Consider the following 24,155-nt stretch of genomic DNA (forward strand, 5'->3'; position numbering starts at 1 on the left):
ATGCATATAAAACTAAAATCTACAATCAGACATCGCAGCCAATGAGCAGTAATGATCTGCCAAGGTATATGAATACATAAAAACACATAAAAATGTATAAAAACGTGCATATTCAAAGGGCAAATATAGTAAAAAAAATTATAGCAACAGGCAAACAGATCTATTTCGTATCTATAAAGCTGTTGATATCACACTTAATATTATGTCCTGAGGGGGAATGACAACTTTTTGTGGGGGATTAATGATGTTAGGTGTAATCTTATTCCTCAAATTCGGGGCCCTCCTAAAAACTATTTGAGGTTTGTCTGGGAAGGTTTGTTTAATGGAAGAATCCTGCTTAGGGGGACCCCAGTGATACTTGATAATTCTCTTAACCTGCCAATGTTGCATGGAGAAGCTGGTGATAAAAGGGCAAGCAGAGAAGATCTATCTAATGGTACTGTTGGATCAGTCTCCTTATAACCCTTCTGCAGAAATCTGTCCTTAAAAATGCTACTCTGTGAGACTAGCAGGTGTAGTCACTATGGAACAGTGCATAGCAGAATTCAGTGTGAAATGGCAAACATGCATACATTACACAGTGCAGTAACAATGGGAAGGATCTTTTATCCTGAGGGAGAAATCATCTCTATCTCAAGGACATAGCAAGACAGGGTTGGGCAAAAATGTGGGTAAATAAAGGAGAAAGGGTGGCACGTTTGAAAGGGGGGTTATAGCCATTTAGTATCAGAGTATAGGCAATATATAGCTTCCTGTTCTTCGGGTAGCAGGAGCACCTAGGTTAGGGTCCAAGGAGACCATACTTTATCAGATTTCGAATGGCATCCCCTATTCATATAAGTTAGTTTGTATAAGGGTAGGACATCATTTACCATATCCTCCCAAGAGGACACAGCAAAGATAAAAGATACCAACTACTTACATAAAGGCAGTTAAAAATGAGCATATATGCAATGTATATCCATCCCGGGATTCAAGCCGACAGCTTTGCGGGGTCAGTGGGCGTGGTAACTTCGTGAGCATGGATAGAGAAGCAGGAAATAGAACCTGACAACTCTGATCTAAACTGAACCAAGCAACTGTAACAAAAAGTTGTAGATAAAAATATTGTATACTAAAAGTGAAAGGCTGGCAAGGAGTAAATAGCCAAACCTCATGTTAAAAAAAATGAAATAAACTAAATACACAGACGTTTGATATTAAGTGGAACTCTGCCCTCAAACAAAAGGTATGAGATATTCAATACAAAAGAATCATGGTACAATAGGTGAAAAATAAACAATATATTCAATGGTTGGTAATAACGATACATGCATGCAACCATCCCTCAGAAACGTGCACAATACATCTCAACATAATCTTTTCTCATCTTTTATAGCAACTGACAAATATACAGCCCCTTGGAGGGGAAGTTCCACCAAAAAGGGGGTCTCCCAGCTTAAGACCCGGTGGATCTATGATCTAAAATCTTATACACTTCATGGCAGGAACGTAGAATAGGATATAAATGCCTTCATCAGTAATGCTTACATTTTACCATTCAATTATTTTGAGATGTTTTGTGCAAGTTTCTGAGGGATGGTTGCATGCACGTGTCATCTAATCTTATATATAATTACGGTGGCCATTTTGGTTTTCAAACCAAGGCTTGACGAACAGCTGTTTGGTCTTAACTGTACTCCTCTATTTAAAAAAACTGCATGGTAAAGAGTGTGGCCCTCATGCCCCCGATGACGTGATCTTTTACAAAACGCATTGGGTGGAGTCCATGTTCGCAACCTTACCCCACCCACCTAACCCACAAGGCTGTCGGCTTGAATCCCGAGATAGATATACATTGCATATATGCTTGTTTTTAACTGCCTCTAAGTAAGTAGTTGGTATCTTTTATCTTTAATACATTTTATATGGTTTCACGTTATGGGAGTTTCTTTGATTCATTTTACATGCATGATTTTCCGGTGAACTATCGATTATTACCTATGTGAGTGTTCCTATTGGACATGAAAGAAAACCCACAGAGGTCTCCTTTTTTGAGTCGTTAGGAGCACCTTCTTGACAGGACTAATCTGTGTACCACATGAGCACATACTGTAGCCAGTCTGTGGGATTGTTGGTTGGTAGGGGCTCAAATACTTACTGTCTCTATAATTTAAAATACACCTATGAAAACAATTGTAGACCCTAAATCTCTTGTAAGTGGGCAAACTTACAAAATCTGCAGGGGATCAAATAATTATTTTACCCACATTATACAGGAGAAGATACTTTCAAAAAATATAATGCTATCTGGGAGAAATAGGTAGAGTTTAAGAAATCAAGGAGGTATATAGACATGCTGGGTATAGGAGATTGGAAATTTGGAAATATAGGAAATTGAGAATGGAATGAATATTATGAGGTGGGAGTGAGGAGGGTTTTATGTGTAGAAGGATTTTTTTATTGATTGTAATATGATGATTAAAGGCTTGTTGTAACAAAATTATAAAGTAAAAAAAAACAATAATAGCTTACAATTTATTAAACTAAAATAACAGTGCAGATTTAACAGGCTGAAAATTGAGTCAAACAGTTAGGCCCTCATAGCCCTGAAAAGAATGGTCCACACATCACATGGCCAATAGTTCAATTCAAAATTTTTACCACTTTGGCCTTAGAGCAATTTTTTCATTTTTTGCACACAGTAAAAATCATAATTTTCGTCTGTAGAATTACTTTAAACCCACAGAACATTATATATTTTTTAAATATATTTTATGTGCATCTGTGGGTGAGTGCAGGGCAATGGGCATTACAATTACTTTTTTGGAGAGGGTTTAAAAGTCTTTAATGACATTTTATTTTTTTAAATATATTTATTGATTTCTTTATAATTTACCTTTATTGCTATCACAAGCATTTAACCACTTCCTTACCGAGTCATGTAAAATGACGTCGGCAAAGTGGTTGTCTAGATCCGGGCCGCCGTCATATGACGTCGGCCCGTTCTAGCTGCTACTGCGCGCCCCCGGCGGCGCGCAGCGGCGCGATCAGGGATGAGGCTCGTCCCTCGGACATAGCCCATCACTGATCAAGGTAAACAGCCAATAGAAATTGGCTGTTTACCACGTGATCGGCTGTGTCGATCACAGCCGATCACATGAGCGGCTCCAGCACGAGCCGCTCGTTCTCTCTGCAATGCGCGCCCCCGGGGGCGCGCAGAGCAGCGATCGGGGACGAAGCTCGTCCCTCGGACAGAGTCGATCCCCGATCTAGGTAAAGAGCCAATGAAATTGGCTCTTTACCACGTGACCGGCTGTGTCCAATCACAGCCGGTCACAAATGTCAACAGAGAACACGGTAACTAGCTGTCACCGTGTTCTCCTCCTCACACACTGATCCTGTGTGAGGAGGAGATTGTGGTAACAGCTAGTTACCAAGTACAGTGCACCCCAAACACACTGATTGCCCCCCCCCCAATAAAGAGCACCTGTCACTTGCCCATCAAAGTACCCAAGTACCTGTCACCAGCCCATCAGGTACTCTGATGACAGGTACTCGGGTACTCTGATGGGCTGGTGACAGGTATTCGGGTACTCTGATGACAGGTACTCGGGTACTCTGATGACGGATACTCTGATGACAGGTACTCGGGTACTCTGACGGGTACTCGGGTACTCTGATGACGGGTACTCGGGTACTCTGATGACGGGTACTCGGGTACTCTGATGACGGGTACTCGGGTACTCTGATGACAGGTACTCGGGTACTCTGATGACGGGTACTCGGGTACTCTGATGACAGGTACTCGGGTACTCTGATGACAGGTACTCGAGTACTCTGATGACGGGTACTCGGGTACTCTGATGACGGGTACTCGGGTACTCTGATGACAGGTACTCGAGTACTCTGATGATGGGTACTCGGGTACTCTGATGACGGGTACTCGGGTACTCTGACAGGTACTCGGGTACTCTGATGACAGGTACTCGGGTACTCTGATGACGGGTACTCGGGTACTCTGATGACAGGTACTCGGGTACTCTGATGACAGGTACTCGGGTACTTTGAGTACCTGTCAACGGAGTACCCGTCATCAGAGTACCTGAGTACCTGTCACCTACCCATCAGAGTACCCGAGTACCTTCCACCTGCTCATCAGAGTACCTGACGCCTGAAGTACCCAAGTACTTGCCGCCTGCTCATCAGTACCCATCACTACTCATCAGTACTCATCAGTACCTATCACGTATCAGTACTGATCATCAGTACCCATCAGTACAGTATCACCTATCACCTATCAGTCAGTGAGTACTACTCATCAGTACCTGTCACCTGCCCATCAGAGTACCCGAGTACCTGTCACCTGCCTATCGGAGTACCCGAGTACCTGCCACCTGCTCATCAGTACCAGAGTACCTGTCACCTGCCCAACAAAGTACCCGAGTACCTGTCACCCTTCATACAGCCACCATGTCCAAGTCCAAAAAGGTTTATATACGTCGTCCGTTTAAACCTAAATACCGGTGTTATGGCAGCAGATAGCTGCCATAACCCTGGTATTTTTTTAAACGGTGGACGGTTGGCTTTCCGATAAGGGTGGTCCCAGCGGCGGATTCGCCGTGGGATCACCCTTCCGGGATGGCGGAAGAGGCGCCCCCCCCCTCCCGACGCGTTCCGGTCCTTTTCCCCGCTTACCGGACCCGCCGGCAGCGGGGAAAACGATCCGGTCCCGAATCCTCACAGACAGGATGTCGAGTGAGGGCAAGCTTGCCCTCACTTGACTCTATGGTCTTGGAGGACCGGAGCTACGGAAAATGTTGTTGCCTAGCAACCGGTTTAAAGGTCCTTTTTTTTTTTTTTTTTCATTTTATATTATAATTATTTTTTTTTATTTTTTTTTTCTATCTTTTAGTGTACTTGTGAGATCTGAGGACTTTTTGACCCCAGATCTCACAAAAAAGAGGTCCTGTCGTGCCTATTTCTATTACGAGGAATATTTACATTTCTTTTAATAGAAATAAAAATGATCAATTTTCTTTTTTTTTTTAAACGGTGTAAAAATAAAAAATAATAAATAAAATAAATAGTAAAAAAAAAAAAAAAAAAAATGAAAGCGCCCTGTCCCCGTTAGCTCGCGCGCAGAAGCGAATGCATACAGAAACCCCGCCCACATATGTAAACGGTGTTCAAACCACACATGTGAGGTATCGCCGCGATCGTTAGAGCAAGGGGAATAATTTGAGCCCTAGACCTCCTCTGTAACTCAAAGATGGCAACCTGTAGAAATTTTTAAATTGTCGCCTATGGGGATTTTTAAGTACCAAAGTTTGTCACCATTCCGTGAGCGTGCGCAATTTTGAAACATGACATGTTGGGTATCTATTTACTCGGCGTAACATTATCTTTCACATTATGGAAAAAAATTGGGCTAACTTTACTGGTTTCTTATTTTTTAATTAAAAAAAAGTGAATTTTTTCCAAAAAAATTGCGTTTGGAAGACCGCTACGCAAATACGGTGTGATAAAAAATATTGCAATAATCTCCATTTTATTCTCTAGGGTCTCTGCTAAAAAAAAATATATAATGTTTGGGGGTTCTAAGCAGTTTTCTAGCAAAACAACTGATTTTAGCTTGTAAACACCAAATGTCAAAAATAGGCCTAGGCAAGTGGCTAGGATGCATGATGATGCTCCTTGGATGTTCGGCCCCTCTATATGGCTAGGCTGTGAAAAAGTCTCACACATGTGGTATCGCCATACTCAGGAGGAGTGGCAGAATGTATTTTGGGGTGTCATTTTTGCTGTGTACATGCTATGTGTTAGGAATATCCTATAAATTGACAACTTTGTGTAAAAAAAAAAAGTTTTCATTTTTTCCCCACATTTTCCAAAAACCTGTGGAAAAAAATGATATGTTCAAACGACCCATAATGCCTCATAGAATATACGTTGGAGTGTTTGCTTTCCAAAATGGGGTCATTTTGTGGACTTTTCCATTGTATTGGTGCTCTAGGGCCTTGAAAAGTGTGATAGGTAGTAAGAAAGTTTTATGTGTATTTATGCTCCTAGAACGCCTGAATGTGCTTCTTGGACGTGGAGTCTCTTTTTGTGGCCAGGCTGTGTAAAAGTCTCACACATGTGGTATCGCCATACTCGGAAGGAGTAGCAGAATGTATTTTTGGGTGTAATTTTTGCTGTGTACATGCTATGTGTTAGAAATAGCTTATAAATTGACAACTTTGTGGGAAAAAAAAGAAAAAAAAATTTTTTCTTCATTTTCCCAAGAATTGTGGGAAAAAATTACAACTTCAAAAAACTCACCATGCCTCTTACTAAATACCTTGGACTGTCTACTTTACAAAAAGGGGTCATTTGGTCGGTATTTGTACTGTCCTGACATTTCAGGGCCTCAAGAAAGGAGATAGGCAGTCAGTACATCTGGTGTGATCAATTTTCAGTAATTGGTACCATAGCTTCTAGACTCAATAACTTTCACACAGACTAAATAATATACACTAATTTGGGTTAATTTTACCAGAGACATGTAGCAGTATACATTTTGGCCCAAATGTATGAAGAAAAATTTATTTTTTGCAAAATTTCATAATTGAAACTAAAAAAAAGTGTTTTTTTTTCAAAATTTTTGCTCTTTTTTTGCATATATCACGAAAAAAAAAAACCCCAGTTGTGATCAAATACCACCAAAAGAAAGCTCTATTTATGTGAAAAAAATGATAAAAATTTTGTTTGGTTATAGTGTAGCATGACTGAGCAATTGTCATTCAAAGTGTGAGAGTGCTGAAAGCTGAAAATTGGTCTGGGCAGGAAGGGTGTCTAACTGCTCTGTATGGAAGCGGTTAACAAAACCCCATGTAATAGCATTGGGCAGGTGACAGGTACACTTTATGGAGATATTGAGGGTCTCCAAAGCATGTAACTGAGCAGAGATCTGCTCGTGACAAAATCATTGTTGCTTCCCATTTCATTTCTGGGCACAGGAAATTGAAGACTGGAAGTTCTTCAGTCTCCACCCGCCCACCCATTGATGTGGTCCCAGGTTAATGGTAAGTGCAGGAGAGACTGGAAGCCATTCAGGTGGGAGGGGGGGGGGGACCGGGGAGCCTGCACTGTGAAAATGATTGGTGGCTATACAGCTGTTGGATTACTTTCACTTTAAATCTTGTGCTTACTCTTCACTCTTTGGACATACTACATACTGTACGTGCAAAGAGCAGACCTGTATCTTTTTTTAATCTGTGGCACTACAACATATAGAGTGTGCATTGTGGTATACTGCAGTGTGGGGCAGTTTGTACCTACTGTATTTCTGCATTGGGATGCCATTCTCAACAGTTTACTGTATCTCATAGTAAAGCATAGGTCCAAATGGGCCTAAAGGCTAACTAGGATTTCAGATAACAAAATCTTAGTGATTCATACCCCATGCCAACTAAACCCCTTTGCACTTATCTTAGATCAGTGGTCAATGTGGAGCCAACACCATGTTGGAGAAGCCTCCCTGCCAGGTTATATATAGATGGCTTTTACATTAGGGCCTGGAAAAAACACAGAACCCCTGACACTGCACCCCTCTGTTACCCAAGACCTCCCTGCCATATTATCCCATCATCCAGAACCCCTTATACTGCACCTCCTATTACCTAGTACACCTGTTACTTAAACCTCCTGACACTGCATGCCCCTACCCAACAGCACCACTGCTATTGTATCCCCTCAGTTACCCCTCCCCCCAACCTGCCATTGCACACACCTGTCACTGCTTGCTTTTGCCACTGCACAACCCATCACCTAGCACACTCCATCTGGTTTAACTAAACATACTTAGAGGAGGAGAGGCTGAGACTGGAGTCCTGAGACTTTAAGCCCACTTACTATGTTCACTTCTCTTTACTAACATCCCTTCTGGGTCTAGAGTAGTCTGCAGGTATTGTATGAGATTTGAGAGTCTTTGGGAGATGCAGAGCATCTCCTGGGACTTGCTTCAACTGCTGAGAGAATGTTCCCATGTGATTTGAAAGCCTAGCTACTAAATGGGACAGGGCAACCCCTTTCCCCCTGCGACCGTCCAATAGCATGGCTATCAAGAACAGCTGCTTGATAACAGTCACTTCATCCAATCGCTTTCTTAGACAAGCAGTTGCAAGAAGAATGCACATCAGCCTCCTTTTCAGAACAGTGAAAAAAATTGAAGTGAGATTCCTTCTTTAAGTAGAAGCAACTGTATTCAGTCTTAAAAAGGACCACTAATGGCAAAAAATATTGTATTTAGATGGGGTACATACATGTAATTAAAGTTTTCATTATATTCCTGTTTTTATTTTAAATGCTTTATTCCCCCCCCCCCCCCCCAAGCTAATAATACATCAAGCAGTGAATAAATAGTTAACTTTCTCTGGTGGTTTAATTCTTAAAAAGATGCTGCCATTGTTTAGGGACCCCTGGCATTGGTAAAGCCTGTCCCAACTACTTTCACACTTTTTAGTTGGACAGCTTGGTCTAGAAGTGAATACATAGCAGAAATCTAAATGAAAGCATACAGAAAAAAATAAATAAATAATAAATAAATGTATTGTGCATCAACATTACATGTACAGTATTAAAGATATACAGTGATTAAAAGACATTATTTTGTGGTAGTAGTCCTTTAAGTGCTGCAGTGGTTAAAAGCAAGGGCTTTCCTTGTTTATGCTCTATATGTTCAAAGGATTCCTCTTTCTTCACTCTTGTCTGATTGTACATCAGCATTCTCTCTCTTCCTCTTAGTCCTACCCTGAGAACAGCCAGCCCCTAACATAGAAGAATATAATGCAGAACAAGTGTCCGTCTCCTTATTTGGGCAGATGGAGTCATATCTTGACAGTGTTTTTTCCCTTTCTCAGGAACATGCATGGGAAGCCCCCAGCTACAAGCTGTGTGACTGGGAATCATCTGCACCCCACAAGGGAGTAGGATCTCAGCACCATTCCAGATGTAGAGGTTAGATGTTAGATACTGTAAAATCACATTTACCAGAAATAATAATACATACAACTGTGGTAGGCATCTTCTCTAGAACTACAAATCCCAGCAATCTGCCTAAATACATAGCAGCTGGAGGTTGCATAGATTGCCTAGGTTGAATAAGCTGCAGCTAACAATATTGTTATCCTAAATCATTACATTTGTAAAAAAATAAGCACAAGGAATAATGATGATATTCTTTTTTCTACAACCAATAGTATGCTCCCGTTTTGTTTCACCTTTCCTTTAGGAGCTGTTAAGGAAAGGGTTAGGGTTAGGTTGCTTTTATGCTGCAACATTTTGCGGATTGCTGTTTGTTCTAATAAATGCTGAAAATGTAAAAAATAATAATTATTATAACGACACGTTGATCTCGGTTTAATGCCTAATATTTCAACATATATGCTCTGTAAATACCAGCAATTATGTTATTCGGTAGCTGAAACTAGGAAATTAATTAAAATAAATAAATAAACAAAGTTTAAATTTTTTTAATTAAATATGTTTGATGCTGCATTTATGTGCAAAGTATTTCACTGTTAGCTGAAGGGTTACTGCCTGATCTTGTACTAGGTGCTTCATTTAGCCTGCACCTACAATACATGACTTCTCAGCCCCTCCTTCCAGCTGTTCTCCATCCCTCCCACTGTGGAGATGGCTTCGTCTATATAGAGGGACTGGAAACTGAAGGGGAATTTGGACTGTCCCAGCTGTGAGCTGCACAGGTTCCAGTCTCTACCTTCAATTCAACCTCTGCTCAAGTAATTGGATATCTGTAAGTAGTCACTTAAAACATTTTATCAGGTGTCAGACAGAGGGAATATATATATAGACATATATATATATATATATATATACACATATATATAGACATATATATATATGTCTATATATATATATATATATATATATATATATATATACATATAAATATACATATGTACATTTATGTTTTTTTACGCCAACATCAACATTATATATATATGTGTGTGTGTCGTGTGTGTGTGTATACATTATATATATATATATATATATATATATATATATATATATATATATATATATATATATATGTGTATGATTTTTTTTATTACAGAAACATTATATATATATATATATATATATATATATATATATATATATATATATATATTTATATATATAATGTTGCTGTAATAATACTTGTTACAAAAAAAAAGTGTAGAAATGTAATTATGATTTGGTGCTTCAGGTGCAGGTCAGCATGGCTAAAAAAAAATTAAAAACACTGTAATATACTAGGCAAATCTATCCATCATCATGTAAACATCAGGCAGTGCTGGTGAACTTTTTTTTGCGGAGGCATTTCATTTACTGTATACTGTTCTGCAGGTAGACTGCATTCATGATGTCAAATAGGTCGGTGTGTGTATTTGCCGACATAGGAAATTGTAAAAGAGGTATACTACATGATTATCTACTATTTCATTTCACTAAACCATATTTTAAATGCAAAGCAAATGGAATATCAACTTTTGCTTTTAAAAGCGCTCTGTTAACCTTTTCAGAGCCAAAAGCTTTGCACAACTTGCTGACTTTTAAACATCCCTTTACATGGTTTGAAATTGTCAACCAGAAGAATGAATATGTTTGTGAAGGTGTTTGGCAGAGCTAATGATTTACATCCCTGATGGAAGTTTTGATTGTGTATTGCACTTTCTTCACATTTTCCCTAAAAGGTATTTGTTATGAATTAGTTATAGTGTCCTAAGGGTAACATGACCTTATATGGTGCCATGCACCAATATCAGCAGAGGAGCACATCGGGCATCTTGTTCTTGGCGTCATTTCTAAAATATCCCAAATAAGTTTATAGACTTATTTCACATACTAAATCAAGTCTGATTAAACAAAAACATGCAGATCTGATGTAGTTCTGTTGCAAAGTCGATCTAATTCACATACATCAGATATAGTTTGTATCTAAACATTAAAATAATTCTAAGTCAAAAACAGAATGAGAATACATTTTCTGAGTATATTTGCTATATTAATAATACATCTTGGCATAGGTCTGCAAACACGAGGAGCTGCACAGGGACACAATATGATGTTTTACCACTGACATTATTTAAATCTAACTTGGACCATGGGATTTTTTTCATTTAGGGGTCTCCACCCTAGCAATGCTGCTTATATGGCTCAATGAACCCAAAAATAAGGTGATGAGGCCAAATCAATCTTTTTGGTTACCAGAATGTAGCTACCAACAAGTAATACTTTAAAGATAGCATACATTATATGTTGCACTGTAGTCAGCCACCAAAGGAATAACCATTTATAATGACAATAAAATGGCATTTCTGGTACAATGGCAAAATTAATTCAACTTAATGCAAGTGTTTTTTCTTTTTACACTTCATGTATTATTTCAAATGTTATTTTAAATTAAAAACTGAAAAAAAAGTCAATACATAGAAGCTCATTAGGACTAATCAAGGGTAACTATAGGTTAGAGGTGTAAATAAAAAATGTTTTTAATTAAAAAAAAACATTATTTTAATTGTAAGGTTGCCTAACTGACATTTAGCGATGAGGCTTGGGTTTGTTACTACCATTGGTTCAAGATGAATCCTGCAGGTATGAGATTTTGAGTCTCGGCAGGTTTAGGTGCAGATTTGCCTGGGAGAATTTTTTTATTTTTTTTAACCATAATGCAGTGCATAGTCTTTGAACGATGGCCAACAGGCTTAGAATGTAGGAAAAGCTTAGGGAAAGATGGCAAACTGCACAGGGGGAAATTAGAATTAGTTGGTAAAATGTACCTTATTGCTAGCTCATTGGGCTCCTTGATCTCCTTTAGCTGCTGCACTTGCAAACATTTTTTTCTGCAGGGTTATCTTAAAAGGTTAAAAAAAGGGGCTTTTCTTTAAGGGAGTGATATTTTTGGGGCTTTCATTAGTTATGTTGGTTTTTCAAAAATGCTATTTTACGCCAATAGGTCTTTTTAATTTTTTTCTCAATGCAGAGATAGGTTTCTTTTTTGCTCAGTGCTGAGATTTTTCTTGTTACTGGCTATTTGTTCTTGAAACTGCTTTTTGTTCGTGGCATGCCACTGAATCATATAAAAAAAAGTGCAAAAACATTGTGCACCTAAGCCACCTCACATTATATCACTCACATTCCCCACACTCCCTATCCTCATCAATAAAATAAAAGTTAGGCATACACCAGTTAGGCCTATTATCCCCGAATAAACCAGTCCTACTGCTGGCCAATTCAAAATGGCTGCATCTTCTGCAGTATCCTAAATCCTATAGTAAAATGCAAGCTTGTGCACTTTGCCCCTGTTAGCTTAGCCTTGTTCATTAACATTTTCCTGCTGATGGCCAATTTTACACTACTGCTACATCTTGTAGTAAAACACCTGCCTGCACTCCTAGTCTCTAGTAAATGTTGAATATCTAAAACCCCCAAAACATTGCATATTTTCTGAAAGGGGAAACTCTTTTTATTACACATTATTGTACAGGAATGCTTCTGCAACCCAAATGTTTCTCTTTGAGACTTCATCTGAGACTGTGGGGCTGATTTACTTAAGGCAAATAGGCTGTTCACTTTGCAAGGGAATTTGTCATAGAGTTTAGTGAATGTGGTAAAGTTTCATTTGCAAAGGATAACTATTAATATGCAAATACAGTAAAAATACAGCATTTTTACTTGCATGTGATTGGATAATGGAAGTCACTAAATCTTCACCTCATTCACTTCACATTTGTTCTGGGGCAAATTCCCCTTGCAAAGTGCAAATGCACATGAATGCACACAGATAGTGCACTGATTATCTAAATAACAATTGCGTAACACATGTTGGGTATCACTGCACATGTCAGAATGGGAAAAATAATTCTAGGGCCATCATTTATGGTTAAAGTGATCGTAAAGATAATTTTTTAAAATATTAAACATGTCATACTTAGCTGCTCTTTGCAATGGCTTTGCACAGAAAATCCACAATCTGCCTGTTCTGGGGTCCCCTGCAATTGCTCCTGGCCCCCCCCCCCCCCACCATTCTGAGTGCCCCCATGCCAAGCTGCTTGCTATGGGGCACTCATGTGTGCTTGATCCCAAACCCAGGTCTGTGTGTCCATTGACATACACAGCACAGCTCAATCCCGCTCTTCCCCCACTTCCTCCTCATGGGCTGGGATTGACAGCAGTAAGAGTCCATGTCCAGCGAGAAGAGAAAGCACAGAGAGAGCCACTACTCTTGGACACAGCGCTGGATCGAGATCGGGCTCAGGTAAGTATTTAGGGAGGGGGGGGCTGGGGGGGGAGGTGAACACAGAAGGTTTTTTACCTTTATGCACAGAATATATTACGGTTAAAAAAAAAAAAAAACTTCTGCCTTTAGAACCACTTTAAGTCTAAGTTCATGACCTGTTAGGGAGATTTTGAAGCTTTTATTGTGTTTTATAGCCACTAAAATAATTTAGAAATAGTTTTTCCCCATAGATTTCGGTTGGATCTGCGTCTAGGTTCAGGTTTGCCATATTTTGCACACGTTTCACTAAACCCTTGGTGATAGAAACCTGGGCAGCTTCTCCCATTATTACTGACTTTATATGTAGATTTAAGAATGCTCCTTTGATATTCCCTTCAAATAACTAGTCTAAATTTGATGTAATAATAATATTGCTATATAGTATTTAAGTCTGCAAACTGTTACACAGAGACCAGGACCCAGCTGTCAAACTCTGGCAATCATGGGTCAGGAAGACCAGGTTGTAAAAGGTACATCTAAGGACAAGCAACAGTGGCATGTGCACCCTTTGGAACTTGAGCAATCAGTGGCTGCTTGAGTTGACCAGTGTTCATGACATTTGAGCAGTTACTTTTGTAAAAAGACAGATAAATTCACACACACACTCACACAAGCACGCATATAAAGCCACTGCTTTTCCACCTTCCCAGAACAAGACATATACATCTATCAGCATTCAGCAGTACAGAAGTAGTGAAATATTAAGAATTACCAGGGAGGGAAATTGTTATTAATATTTAACAGATCATTTCTAACAAAAACCAACAAGCCTTTCATGGATTTCCTAGATTGTTACTTATAAAAAAAAATGTAACTTCTACTTGTAGGTAGGCCATTGTTATATTGTAGTTTTCTACATATTGTTGAGAGAGTTGCCTTTTAACTGGTAAAAACCGTTTTAACAAGCTGGGCTTGAGGTTTGATAGTTTACATTCCTGTTTTGCAGTCTATAGATCTCTTGCAGACTAAACCTCTATTCCCACGTCACTTTATAATGAATGTTATGGTTTAGAGTTTATCAGTGGGAAATTAGATGAAAAGGGTAGTTTTCAAGCCTTTTACATCCTTTCCTTGAGCTAACGAGGATAATTACTGGAAAATTCAGTAGAGGAAATGGTAATATTGGTGCCGAAATGTAGAAAGTTAAAAGACTTTTATAATTAGCACTGGGTCCTTTTGTTATTGTCCCTTTGTGCTGTCATTGCTGTTAACCCAAGACTGGTGGTGACCCAGTGAAATCTAGATTAAATTTATATATAAGAAAGAGGATCATTAAGATTCACAAGCTGCCACTGCCTGGCCCAGTACATGTTATATTATACTATGTATTAGTTAAATTAAAGTTTACTTATTCTTCCTTTGCATAAGTTTATTTAGGAACTGACAACTATCGCCTGTTTAAACGACTGTCTAGTACTGAGAAGTTGCATTTGTTTCCTTTTTTTCAAGCAAATTTACTATAGAAGTATATAGTTAGAAGAAAGAATAGGTACTACTAGTCTCCCAGCTTAGCACTATTCTTCCAGACAGCTTTAAAGTACACTTATACAGAAAGACACATGAAAACTGCTGTTGCTGAACTTATAAAAATGCTAATTTTTATAATTATAGGAGCTGCATTTGGGCTCAGTACTAGCTTTTGACCCAGAATAGGCATGCAAAAGAGCAGGTCAGAATAAGGTCAGAATTCCTGATTTTCATACTTGTTCCAGGTCAGTAAAGTAAATAGTAAGCCATAGGTTCAGCATATATTCCAGGAAATATATAGATATATATATATATATATTTATATATATATATATATATATACTGTACAGTTAGATTAAAAAAGAAAGTAGTCCAATAAGTTCAACCAGAAAAAAAAAATAAAACACACAAATAGAAAATGTCCATATACAGCATCGTTTACCCACAGTTGGTCCAGAGGAAGGCAAAGAAAAAACAAAAAACGGAATGGTCCAATTTGCTCCAGTGGGGAAAAAAATCCTTCCTGTTCCTTTAGAAGACACATGTATATTTCCTGTATCAACTACCCCTGGCGTCATTACCTATAAAAATTAGTATCCACTTATATTTTGTACATTTATTCCCCGTTCACACTGGGGCGACCTGTGAGGCGACCTGGTCGCCTCACAGGTCGCCGTAGGTCGCCTTCCATAGCGAAGCTGCGGGCCCGTTCTAATAGGAGCGACACAAGTCGCTCCGACTTAGAAAAAGGGTCCGGAGCTTCTTTGGGGCGACCCGGAGCGACCGTCATAGACTTCAATGTTATGAAGTCCGTGCCGGCCGCTCCGAGGTCGCGGCGCGCTGCTCGCACCGCGACCTCGGAGGTCGCCCCTGGAAGTCGGATCGCCCCAGTGTGAACGGGGCCTTAGAAATGCATCCATCTCTTTTTTTTTTCAAAACAATCTACTGAGCTGGCCAGAAATAGTTCGTGAGAGAGTCTATTCCACATTTTCACAGCTCTCACTGTCTATAAATCATATGAATGTGTTTCCTTTATAGAACACAGCTCCCAATTTATGCCTGGCCTTAAAGGAGTTGTAAAGGCCAAAAGTTTTTTTCATCTTAATGCATTCTGTGAATTAAGATTAAAAGCCTTCTGTGCGTAGCAGCCCCCCTGCACCCCCTAATACTTACCTGAGCCCCATATCTATCCAGTGATGTCCCTGACCATCTGGGACTTTCCCTCCTGATTGGCTGAGACACAGCAGCGGCGCCATTGGCTCTCGCTGCTGTCAATCAAAGCCAATTAGCCAATCAGAAGAGAGAGGGGAGGGGTCAAGCGTCAGTTCCATGCCTGAATGGACATACTGAGCTGCAGCTCGGCTCTGGTGCCCCCATAGCAAGCTGCTTGCTGTGGGGGCACTGGACAGGAGGGAGGGACCAGGAGCACCGAAGAGGGACCTGAGAAGAGGAGGATGGGGGCTGCCCTGTGCCAAACCAATTACTCAGAGGAGGTAAGTATAACATGTTTGTTATTTAAAGAAAAGAAACCATGAGACTTTACGATCACTTTAAAGTGTTTCATCTAGATCTGGTGACAATGTAAAACCTGTGGGGCATCCTTTTAACCACTCTGCCAAAATCATTTTGAAGGAGAAAAGTGATCTGACTGCTTACAAAATCTGGTTTGACAGCATTATTTTCCAAATGTTCCTATTTGGGGCTTCAACTGAGATTGCGGGTTGATTTACTTAAAGCAAATAGGCTCCTCAATTTGCAAGAGGAATTGCACTTTGCAAGGGAATTGGCCCCAGAGCTTAGTGAATGTGTTGAAGCTTCACTTTGCAATGAATATCCAATCACGTGTAAGGAAAATGTAAATGATAATAATAAAAAAAAAAGGCAATTTTCCATGTATATGGTTGATGGAAGTTACCAAAGCTTCACCTCAGCTTACCAAGCTCTGGGGCAAAACAGTAATTTTGCATTTAGTGAACAAACCCTACTGTGATATGTCTGGTCTGTGCACATCTAGTATTTTCTGCTGTCTGTGACCAATTTTTATGTCTATACTATTTATCCTTTTTGTCAGCAATGGTGGGTTTTGTGATGTCTTTTATGGTGATCCTTGTAATACCTGTCCCTTAAATGTCTTTCTCTTGAATACAACCAACTCTCAACATTCACTGTCCATTGATTGTATGTGTTGGGAGAAAACAGGATCTTCTCAGGGTCTATTCATTGCTGATAAAGTGCACAAAATTATATGCCGGTGTTCCGTGAAAAAACCATACCCGTAAAAAATCCATACCATCGCCACTCCTAGTGCACCTACGTCAGCACCTACGTCATTGAACAGCTGAGGAGCTGACTAGTGCGCATGCTCGGAGGATATGGATTTTTAACGGTAGTGTGTGTAACGTTACACCGCCTCAGCTGTTGCGGCGGTTACATTAAAACAGCTCGGCAGCAATATGAATCATCTCCCCTCCTATCCCTGTCACTTCTCTGATCACGGCTAGTAAATATAAAAGCGGCGGCGGGTGTATGAAATCTAAATGACGGAGATCTTGGCTCCATGATTTATCTTTTCATACACCCGCCGCCGCTTTTATATTTACTAGCCCAGATCAGAGAAGTGACAGGGATAGGAGCGGAGATGATTCATATTGCTGCCGAGCTGTTTTAATGTAACCGCCGCAACAGCTGAGGCGGTGTAACGTTACACACACTACCGTTAAAAATCCATACCCTCCGAGCATGCGCACTAGTCAGCTCCTCAGCTGTTCAATGACGTATCCGGAGCTGTGAGCATGCGCACTGCTACGCTGCTCAGCTGTTACTGACAGGAAGTGACGTGGGTATAGATTTCTCACGGGGTATGGTTTTCTAACATTACACCAGCCTACTTAAATGTTTCTTTTAGCATCCTTTTACATCATTTTATTTAAAAGAACAATGTTTTATCTCAATTTCTCCATTAAATCTTGTCAGCACCCTGTTCTTTTATGTCCTCTACTTCCTTTTCTTATGGATCACTCCTTTCAATGTCTTATCACAACCGCCCTCACTTTTATCTTAAGTGTTCATTCTTCCCCCAGCTGGCTTCCTTCCTCAACAACCACCAGAATCCCTGACTGAAAATGTCAAGCTATTAAAGAGAATCTATTAATTATGGCTGTTAACTGCTTACCAGAGGTTCCCATCTCATTGACTGATTCCCAAAGGTCTGCTCTGCCCTGGAACGTACACAGCTTCTGTGAGGTGGGCAGTGGAAGCCTTGAGTGCTGAATGGGAGCCTTACACTAAATAGATAACAGCTATGTTATAATGGCATATATCCTATAATAGGAGAGAGAGAGAGATTGCTTGTGTGTTTTTTTTCTCAATTTTATGGACTATAAGGCCTCACACACACTGGTGTAGCAGCTTCTGTTGTTTGGGAGTTTATTTATTTCCTTTTTTTAATTTAATTAATTTAATTGACCAGAATTTTAATTTATTATGGCTATTGGAATTAATAAACATTGAAGTGCTAAATGCGCCTAGCATCTATGCCTGTTTAGATGCGTTTAGACAACGTTTAGCAGTGTTTAGAAGCTTCAAGCGTTTTTTCTGCCAAAACTCTGGTGCTCCTGAATGCGCTGTTTTTTTTTCCTGCCTCTAAACTCTCCTGTCACTAAAAGCTGCTAATAGCCTATGTGTAAGCAGGGAAACCTAGGCTAACATGCAGGAGAGTTTGGAGACAGAAAAAAAAGCCAGACACCCCTAAGAGCAGCTTTAAAAATATTGTGTGCATGAGGTCTAAGAATACACATTGCACAGGTAATGGAAACAGGCAAGTCATACATCAAGGGTATGCATCTCACTACAATATTTAGGAAACGTCTTTCTTCCTGCACTTAACATCTGTAAAATCCTTAACTTATGTGGGTTGAATTTCTGCCGGTTTAGCAGGGAGCAGCCGAGATCTGATCCATCTATGGGCAGCCTGATGATACCCAAGTCAATCGATCGATCAACTTGGGTAAAGCCAAGCTGTCAGATTTTTTACATGTGATTACTGCTTAAAGCTATAGCCACTAGCAGTAATCACTGTATTCTGCCTTTCAGGAAGGCTCTCCGCGCCCTTCCCCTGCCAGCAGAACACCGTAGTTCTGCGTCAGTGTTGATGGATTAATCACAAAATTTATTTTCTTCCACCCATGATGAAAGGAAAAAAAATTGCATAATCTATAGCATGGGTGTCCAACCTTTTGGCTTCTCTGGGCCACATCGAGTGCAGAGAAATTTTCTCGGGCAGCATATAAAATATATACTATAGTTAAGATATGTAATAAAATGCTGCTGCGCCCTTCCCGCGCCGTCGCGCCCCCCGCACTAATTTAACACAACTAGAGAATGCTCAAATGAAATGGAATCAGTATACAGAGGTTTATTTCTTCTGAGAGATAATAAAGGAACACTCTAACCACCATGACCATGTCAGTGATTTGAAGTGGTCATGGTGGTAGGAGTCAGAAACACTGCACATGCTCGCCTCCCTCCCCCCCTCCCTCCCCTCCGAGGCAGCCTCTGCCTACCATTAGTTGGAAGCTGCTGTGGCCGTGCCCCCGACCCAACTTCCTTCCTCCCCAGCAAAAAAAAATTGTCAGGCAGTGGGCCACATTGCCTGCGGCTCTGGGCCGCATGCGGCCCTCGGGCCGCAGGTTGGACATGCCTGATCTATAGGCTACCTAACTTGTCAAACTGTATCTTCTTGAGGATACTGCTTCTGATGGCCAGCAAGCACAGGGCACATAGTCTTTCATGGGTCATTTTGGTTCTCAGTTAATTCTTTATCAGTGCCAATTTGCTGAATGACCTTTCTCTCAAACAACTAGTGACCATCAAGCTACATTACCACCTGGAAAGGTATCAGCAAGGCCTTCATCGTGTAATAAAATTGCTTGATGAGATGGAGTGAGACTTGACCGGAGCTTGGCAAAGGCTGCAGACTGGACATACTACTGAAGCCTCAAGGGAAAATAAACGTCCTTTTTTTAAATAAAGCAAGAATGGGGCCCCCTCTGGCAGGGGCCCCGAGGGCAATTTCCCCTTTTGCCCTCTTAAAAATCCAGCACTGATTATTTCACTTTTCATAACTCTACAGGCTAAATTACATTGATAGTTACAATGTTAGTCAGGTTGAAAAAAGACACAAGTCCATCTGCCTCAACCAATAAAAAAACAAAAAAAAAACAGTAATTAAAACCCAAACGTACAATCCCATGTACACAATCCTATACCCGCAGTTGATCCAGAGGAAGGCGAAAAAACCCCAGCAAAGCATGATCCAATTTGCTACAGCAGGGGAAAAAATTCCTTCCTGATCCCCCGAGAGGCAATTTGATATTCCCTGGATCAACTTTACCTATAAATATTAGTACCCACCCACTTATATTAAGTCCACCCAGGAAAGAATCCAGGCCTTTTTTAAAGCAATCTAGTGAGCTAACCAGAACCACCTCTGGAGGGAGTCTATTCCACATTTTCACAGCTCTTATGGTGAAGAAACCTTTCCATATTTGGAGACTAAATCTGTTTTTCTCTAGACATAAAGAGTGCCCCTTGTCCTCTGTGTTGACCTTAAAGTGAACAACTCAACACCAAGTTCACTATATGGACCCCTTAAGTATTTATACATGTTGATCATATCCCCCCCTAATCTCCGCTTCTCAAGAAAGAATAAATTCAGTTCCTCTAATCTTTTCTCATAGCTGAGCTCCTCCATGCCTCTTATTAGTTTGGTTGCCCTTCTCTGCACTTTCTCCAGTCATTGTTGATGGGTTTTTGTTCTCTTCAGAATTACTTTTTTTTTCCAAACAATTATATGAGAATGCAAAGGCAGCTGTGATTTATTTAATTTGCTTTTTACAGGTATTTATATAGTGCCATTAATTGTCCATGCTTTATATGTCAAATTAGTCTTTGCCCTCAAGGAGCTTACACTCCAAGGTCACATCCATACATACACACCCAAACATACTAGGGTCATTTTGTAAATAAGCCATTTACCATACCAGCATGTCTTTTGTGTGAGAGAAAAATCGAGTACCTGGGAGAAACCCACGCAAGCACAAGGAGAAAATGCAAACTCCATGCAGAGAAGGAGGAATCTAGTGCTGCAGGCAGCTGTAGCAGATCAAATGCAGACTAAATGTGCATGCAATATTTTCTGAATGATTTTAAAAGTATTGCAAGATGATGTCAAAAGCACACTGTATATTCCCATAGAAATCCTTAAACAGAGAACCTTAATCTCACACTACTGAGATAAACCATTCGTTTATTCAAGTGCTATCTCTAGTTGCACTGCTGATGCCTGCAGCAATGTGGGCATAGCAGCTGCCTTGAAGTAGGCAAGGAATCAAAATTTAAGGCATATCTGACAATTACAGGTGGAATGATAATGGCTCTTTAAATTACTTTACAAAGAAAGCTGTTTTATATACAATTTTGTTGTGCATTTGTCACTAATTATTTTTTTTTTTTAATGTTTGCCTAATAGGTAACCTTTCAGTCAAAATGTCACAAAAAACGTTGTCCGAAGATGAAAAATTCCTTTTTCTGGACAAAGATTACATAAACAGCCCTGCTGCCCAGGCAGATTGGACTGCCAAAAAACAGGTTTGGGTGCCATCTGAGAAACATGGATTTGAAGCGGCAAGTATCAAGGAAGAGAAAGGTGACGAGGTCCTGGTGGAATTGGAAAATGGAAAGAAATTGACACTAAACAAGGATGATATCCAGAAAATGAACCCCCCAAAGTTCTCCAAAGTGGAGGACATGGCGGAGCTGACGTGCCTTAATGAAGCATCTGTTCTGCACAACATAAGAGAGAGATACTTCTCTGGCCTCATCTATGTAAGTTGCATTTACAGTATAAATCTTTGTGTTTTAGTGCAATGCATTAAATATAATTGTGTTTGTTGTAACTTTGGAGTGATTTTTAGCATAGCACCTTCCATTAAGATAATTGGTATTGCAACTACAGTGTATAAAAAAATAAAAAATTGTAAAAGTAGTGAATCCAGCAACAGCCCTAGAAGCATTTATATAGATGTGTTATCAGTGGCGGCTGGTGCTCCATGGGCCGGGGGGGCACCAGACAGACCACACCAGCTCCAGCCTGCACACCATACCCCCCCCCCCCCCCCGGACCACACCAGCTCAAGGGGGCAAGGTGCGTCCTATTCTGGACCTGAAAGCTCTGAACCGCTTTGTGCGCGTCCATACCCCCCCGGTCGCCGGCTCACTCACCCTGGACTGACATGTGGAGGCAGCGGCGGTGGCGGCTTCCCCTTCAGTCTTCTCCGTGTGTCGGGCTTCCCCTGCATCTCCTCCCTCCTCCTTCGCCAATAGGATGGCTTCTCCTTTCGGCCCATTGGGAAACGGGTCTCAGGACCCGCTTACTGATTGGCCAGAAGGAGAATCCGTGTGACAATAGCGAAAATTCATTCGCTATTGTCACACAACTGGGTGGGCTCTGTGCCCTGAGCCCACCCTTTTTTGAAGCCTATTAGAGCCTCTGGCTCTAATCACGTGCTTCAAAATAAAAACCCCATTGGAATCCATGCGTCCGGCGCCCTGCAGGTAGGTTAGGGGGCCGGATGCATGGATGGGGGGGCGGCGCCCCTGCGCCCCCAATGGATGGGCCGCCACTGCAAGGAAAACAGGGCTGTCATTATTTGACTTCCTGCTGAAATTGCTGGTTGCTTGGATTTTCTACGATGCCAACCCTCAATACTCCTAAACACATTAAGACTCGGTTCACACAAATGCGTTTTTTTCATGCTTTTTGCGGAAACACAGGACATCATTTTTAACGTAGGTTCCTATTGAACACATTTACATCAATGCATTTTTGTGCCTCAGGGATTTTTTTAAATGCCAAACAGTGCTTTTGTCATCTGCACAGAGCACTGATTTCTGAAAACAGAGTTCATGTGACAATAAGTCAGCCAGATTTTTTAAGGAGAGCCAATGGAAGTTTTCATATATCTCTCATGAAAGCATTCCTTCAAACAACATGGTAAACAGGCTGGAATCCAATAACAGTGGTCTCTAGGTAGTGGTCAATCATAGTCACTAGACAGTAATCACATAACAAATCACAGTTTACTAAGCACTGTGTTGATTTGTGAATCCGTCCTCTGTTTTTTGCTTTGATGAAGCATAAAGGAGCATGCAGGTACATGGTACTCAGGCTTTTCATAGCAAGAAAAGAAAAAAGAAAACAAAGAATAAAGAATAAGAAAAAAAATACAATTAATTTTACTTAGAAAAGCCTTTTTACAAATAATGTAAAATATAATTATTTCTCATTACAAATGAGATAAATGATTAGAAAATCGAGTTTTTAAATGGATAGATACATATATAGAAAAGACAGGCAGAAAGATACATTTACAATATAAAAAAACAGTGACGCATCGCTGACAAGAGTTTTCTACACAAAAAATTACTGACTCAATAAATAAGGTTCACAATTAAAGCAGTATTAAACCCAAAAGCAAACATTTATTAAGTTGCAACTTACCAATTCTTAGATGTAATGGCTGCATTAGTTTTCTTTTTTAGGCTTTCGTAGTGATCCTGTCGTTATGTCTGTTGTTTTAGGAGGGTTGAGACAAACCATTTAACACTGACAGGGGTGCGTACAGTAATCAGCTTCTATTTATATATGCAAAACCTTTATCCCAAAAGGAACAAACCTGTCTTGCTGTACTTGCCAAATACATTTTAGCTGGAGTTTGACTTCAATTTGTTAGTGTATTTTAATCTGCTAGTACATCTCACTCCCCCCCCCCCCCCCAGATTAATAAATGCTGCTGTCCAAATGTATCTTTGTTATTCCTTCATCTGGGCGCAGGGATCTTTAAACTACGGCCCTCCAGCTGTTGCAGAACTACACATCCCATGAGCATTGTAAAACTCTGACATTCACAGACATGACTCGGTGTGATGGGAATTGTAGTTCCTGAACAACTGGAGGGCCGTAGTTTGAAGACCCCAGATCTAGAGTGTAGGCACCTGAATGAAGGATACAAAGACAAGGAAGACTCACTGCTCCAGGTAAATCAAGAAGCCTGATGATGTACAGGTGCACGCCTCGGCTCGCCCCTGCAGACAATCAATATAGAAGAAATGGCTGCACTCCAGGTATCATCAAAATACTGGTTTATTAACCGAACATCCCAATGTGGCAAACAAACGACAGGTAGACACAATTCACACACTAGAAAGTGTGCTTAATTATTACCAATGCTAATGATTAAGCACATTTGCTAGTGTGGAAACGCGTCTACCTGTTGTTTGCCACATTGGGATGTTCGGTTAATAAACCAGTATTTTGATGATA

General features: G+C 40.3%; 1 protein-coding gene across 3 annotated transcripts in view; it reads left to right on the forward strand.

Annotated features, from left to right (window-relative positions):
* Positions 1-9,643: 9,643 nt before the first annotated feature.
* Positions 9,644-24,155, forward strand: part of MYH11 (myosin heavy chain 11) — a 146,236-nt gene continuing 131,724 nt past the window's right edge. For all 3 annotated transcript variants that reach the window (XM_082260656.1, XM_082260657.1, XM_082260658.1), the window contains exons 1-2: positions 9,644-9,778; positions 21,303-21,658. In XM_082260656.1, the coding sequence (XP_082116782.1) occupies positions 21,320-21,658 (339 nt within the window). In that variant the 5' untranslated portion in view covers positions 9,644-9,778; positions 21,303-21,319. The remainder of the gene's footprint in view (positions 9,779-21,302; positions 21,659-24,155) is intronic.

The sequence above is a fragment of the Pelophylax lessonae genome (assembly GCF_965119305.1).
Source record: "Pelophylax lessonae genome assembly, chromosome: 6".
NCBI lineage: Eukaryota > Metazoa > Chordata > Amphibia > Anura > Ranidae > Pelophylax > Pelophylax lessonae.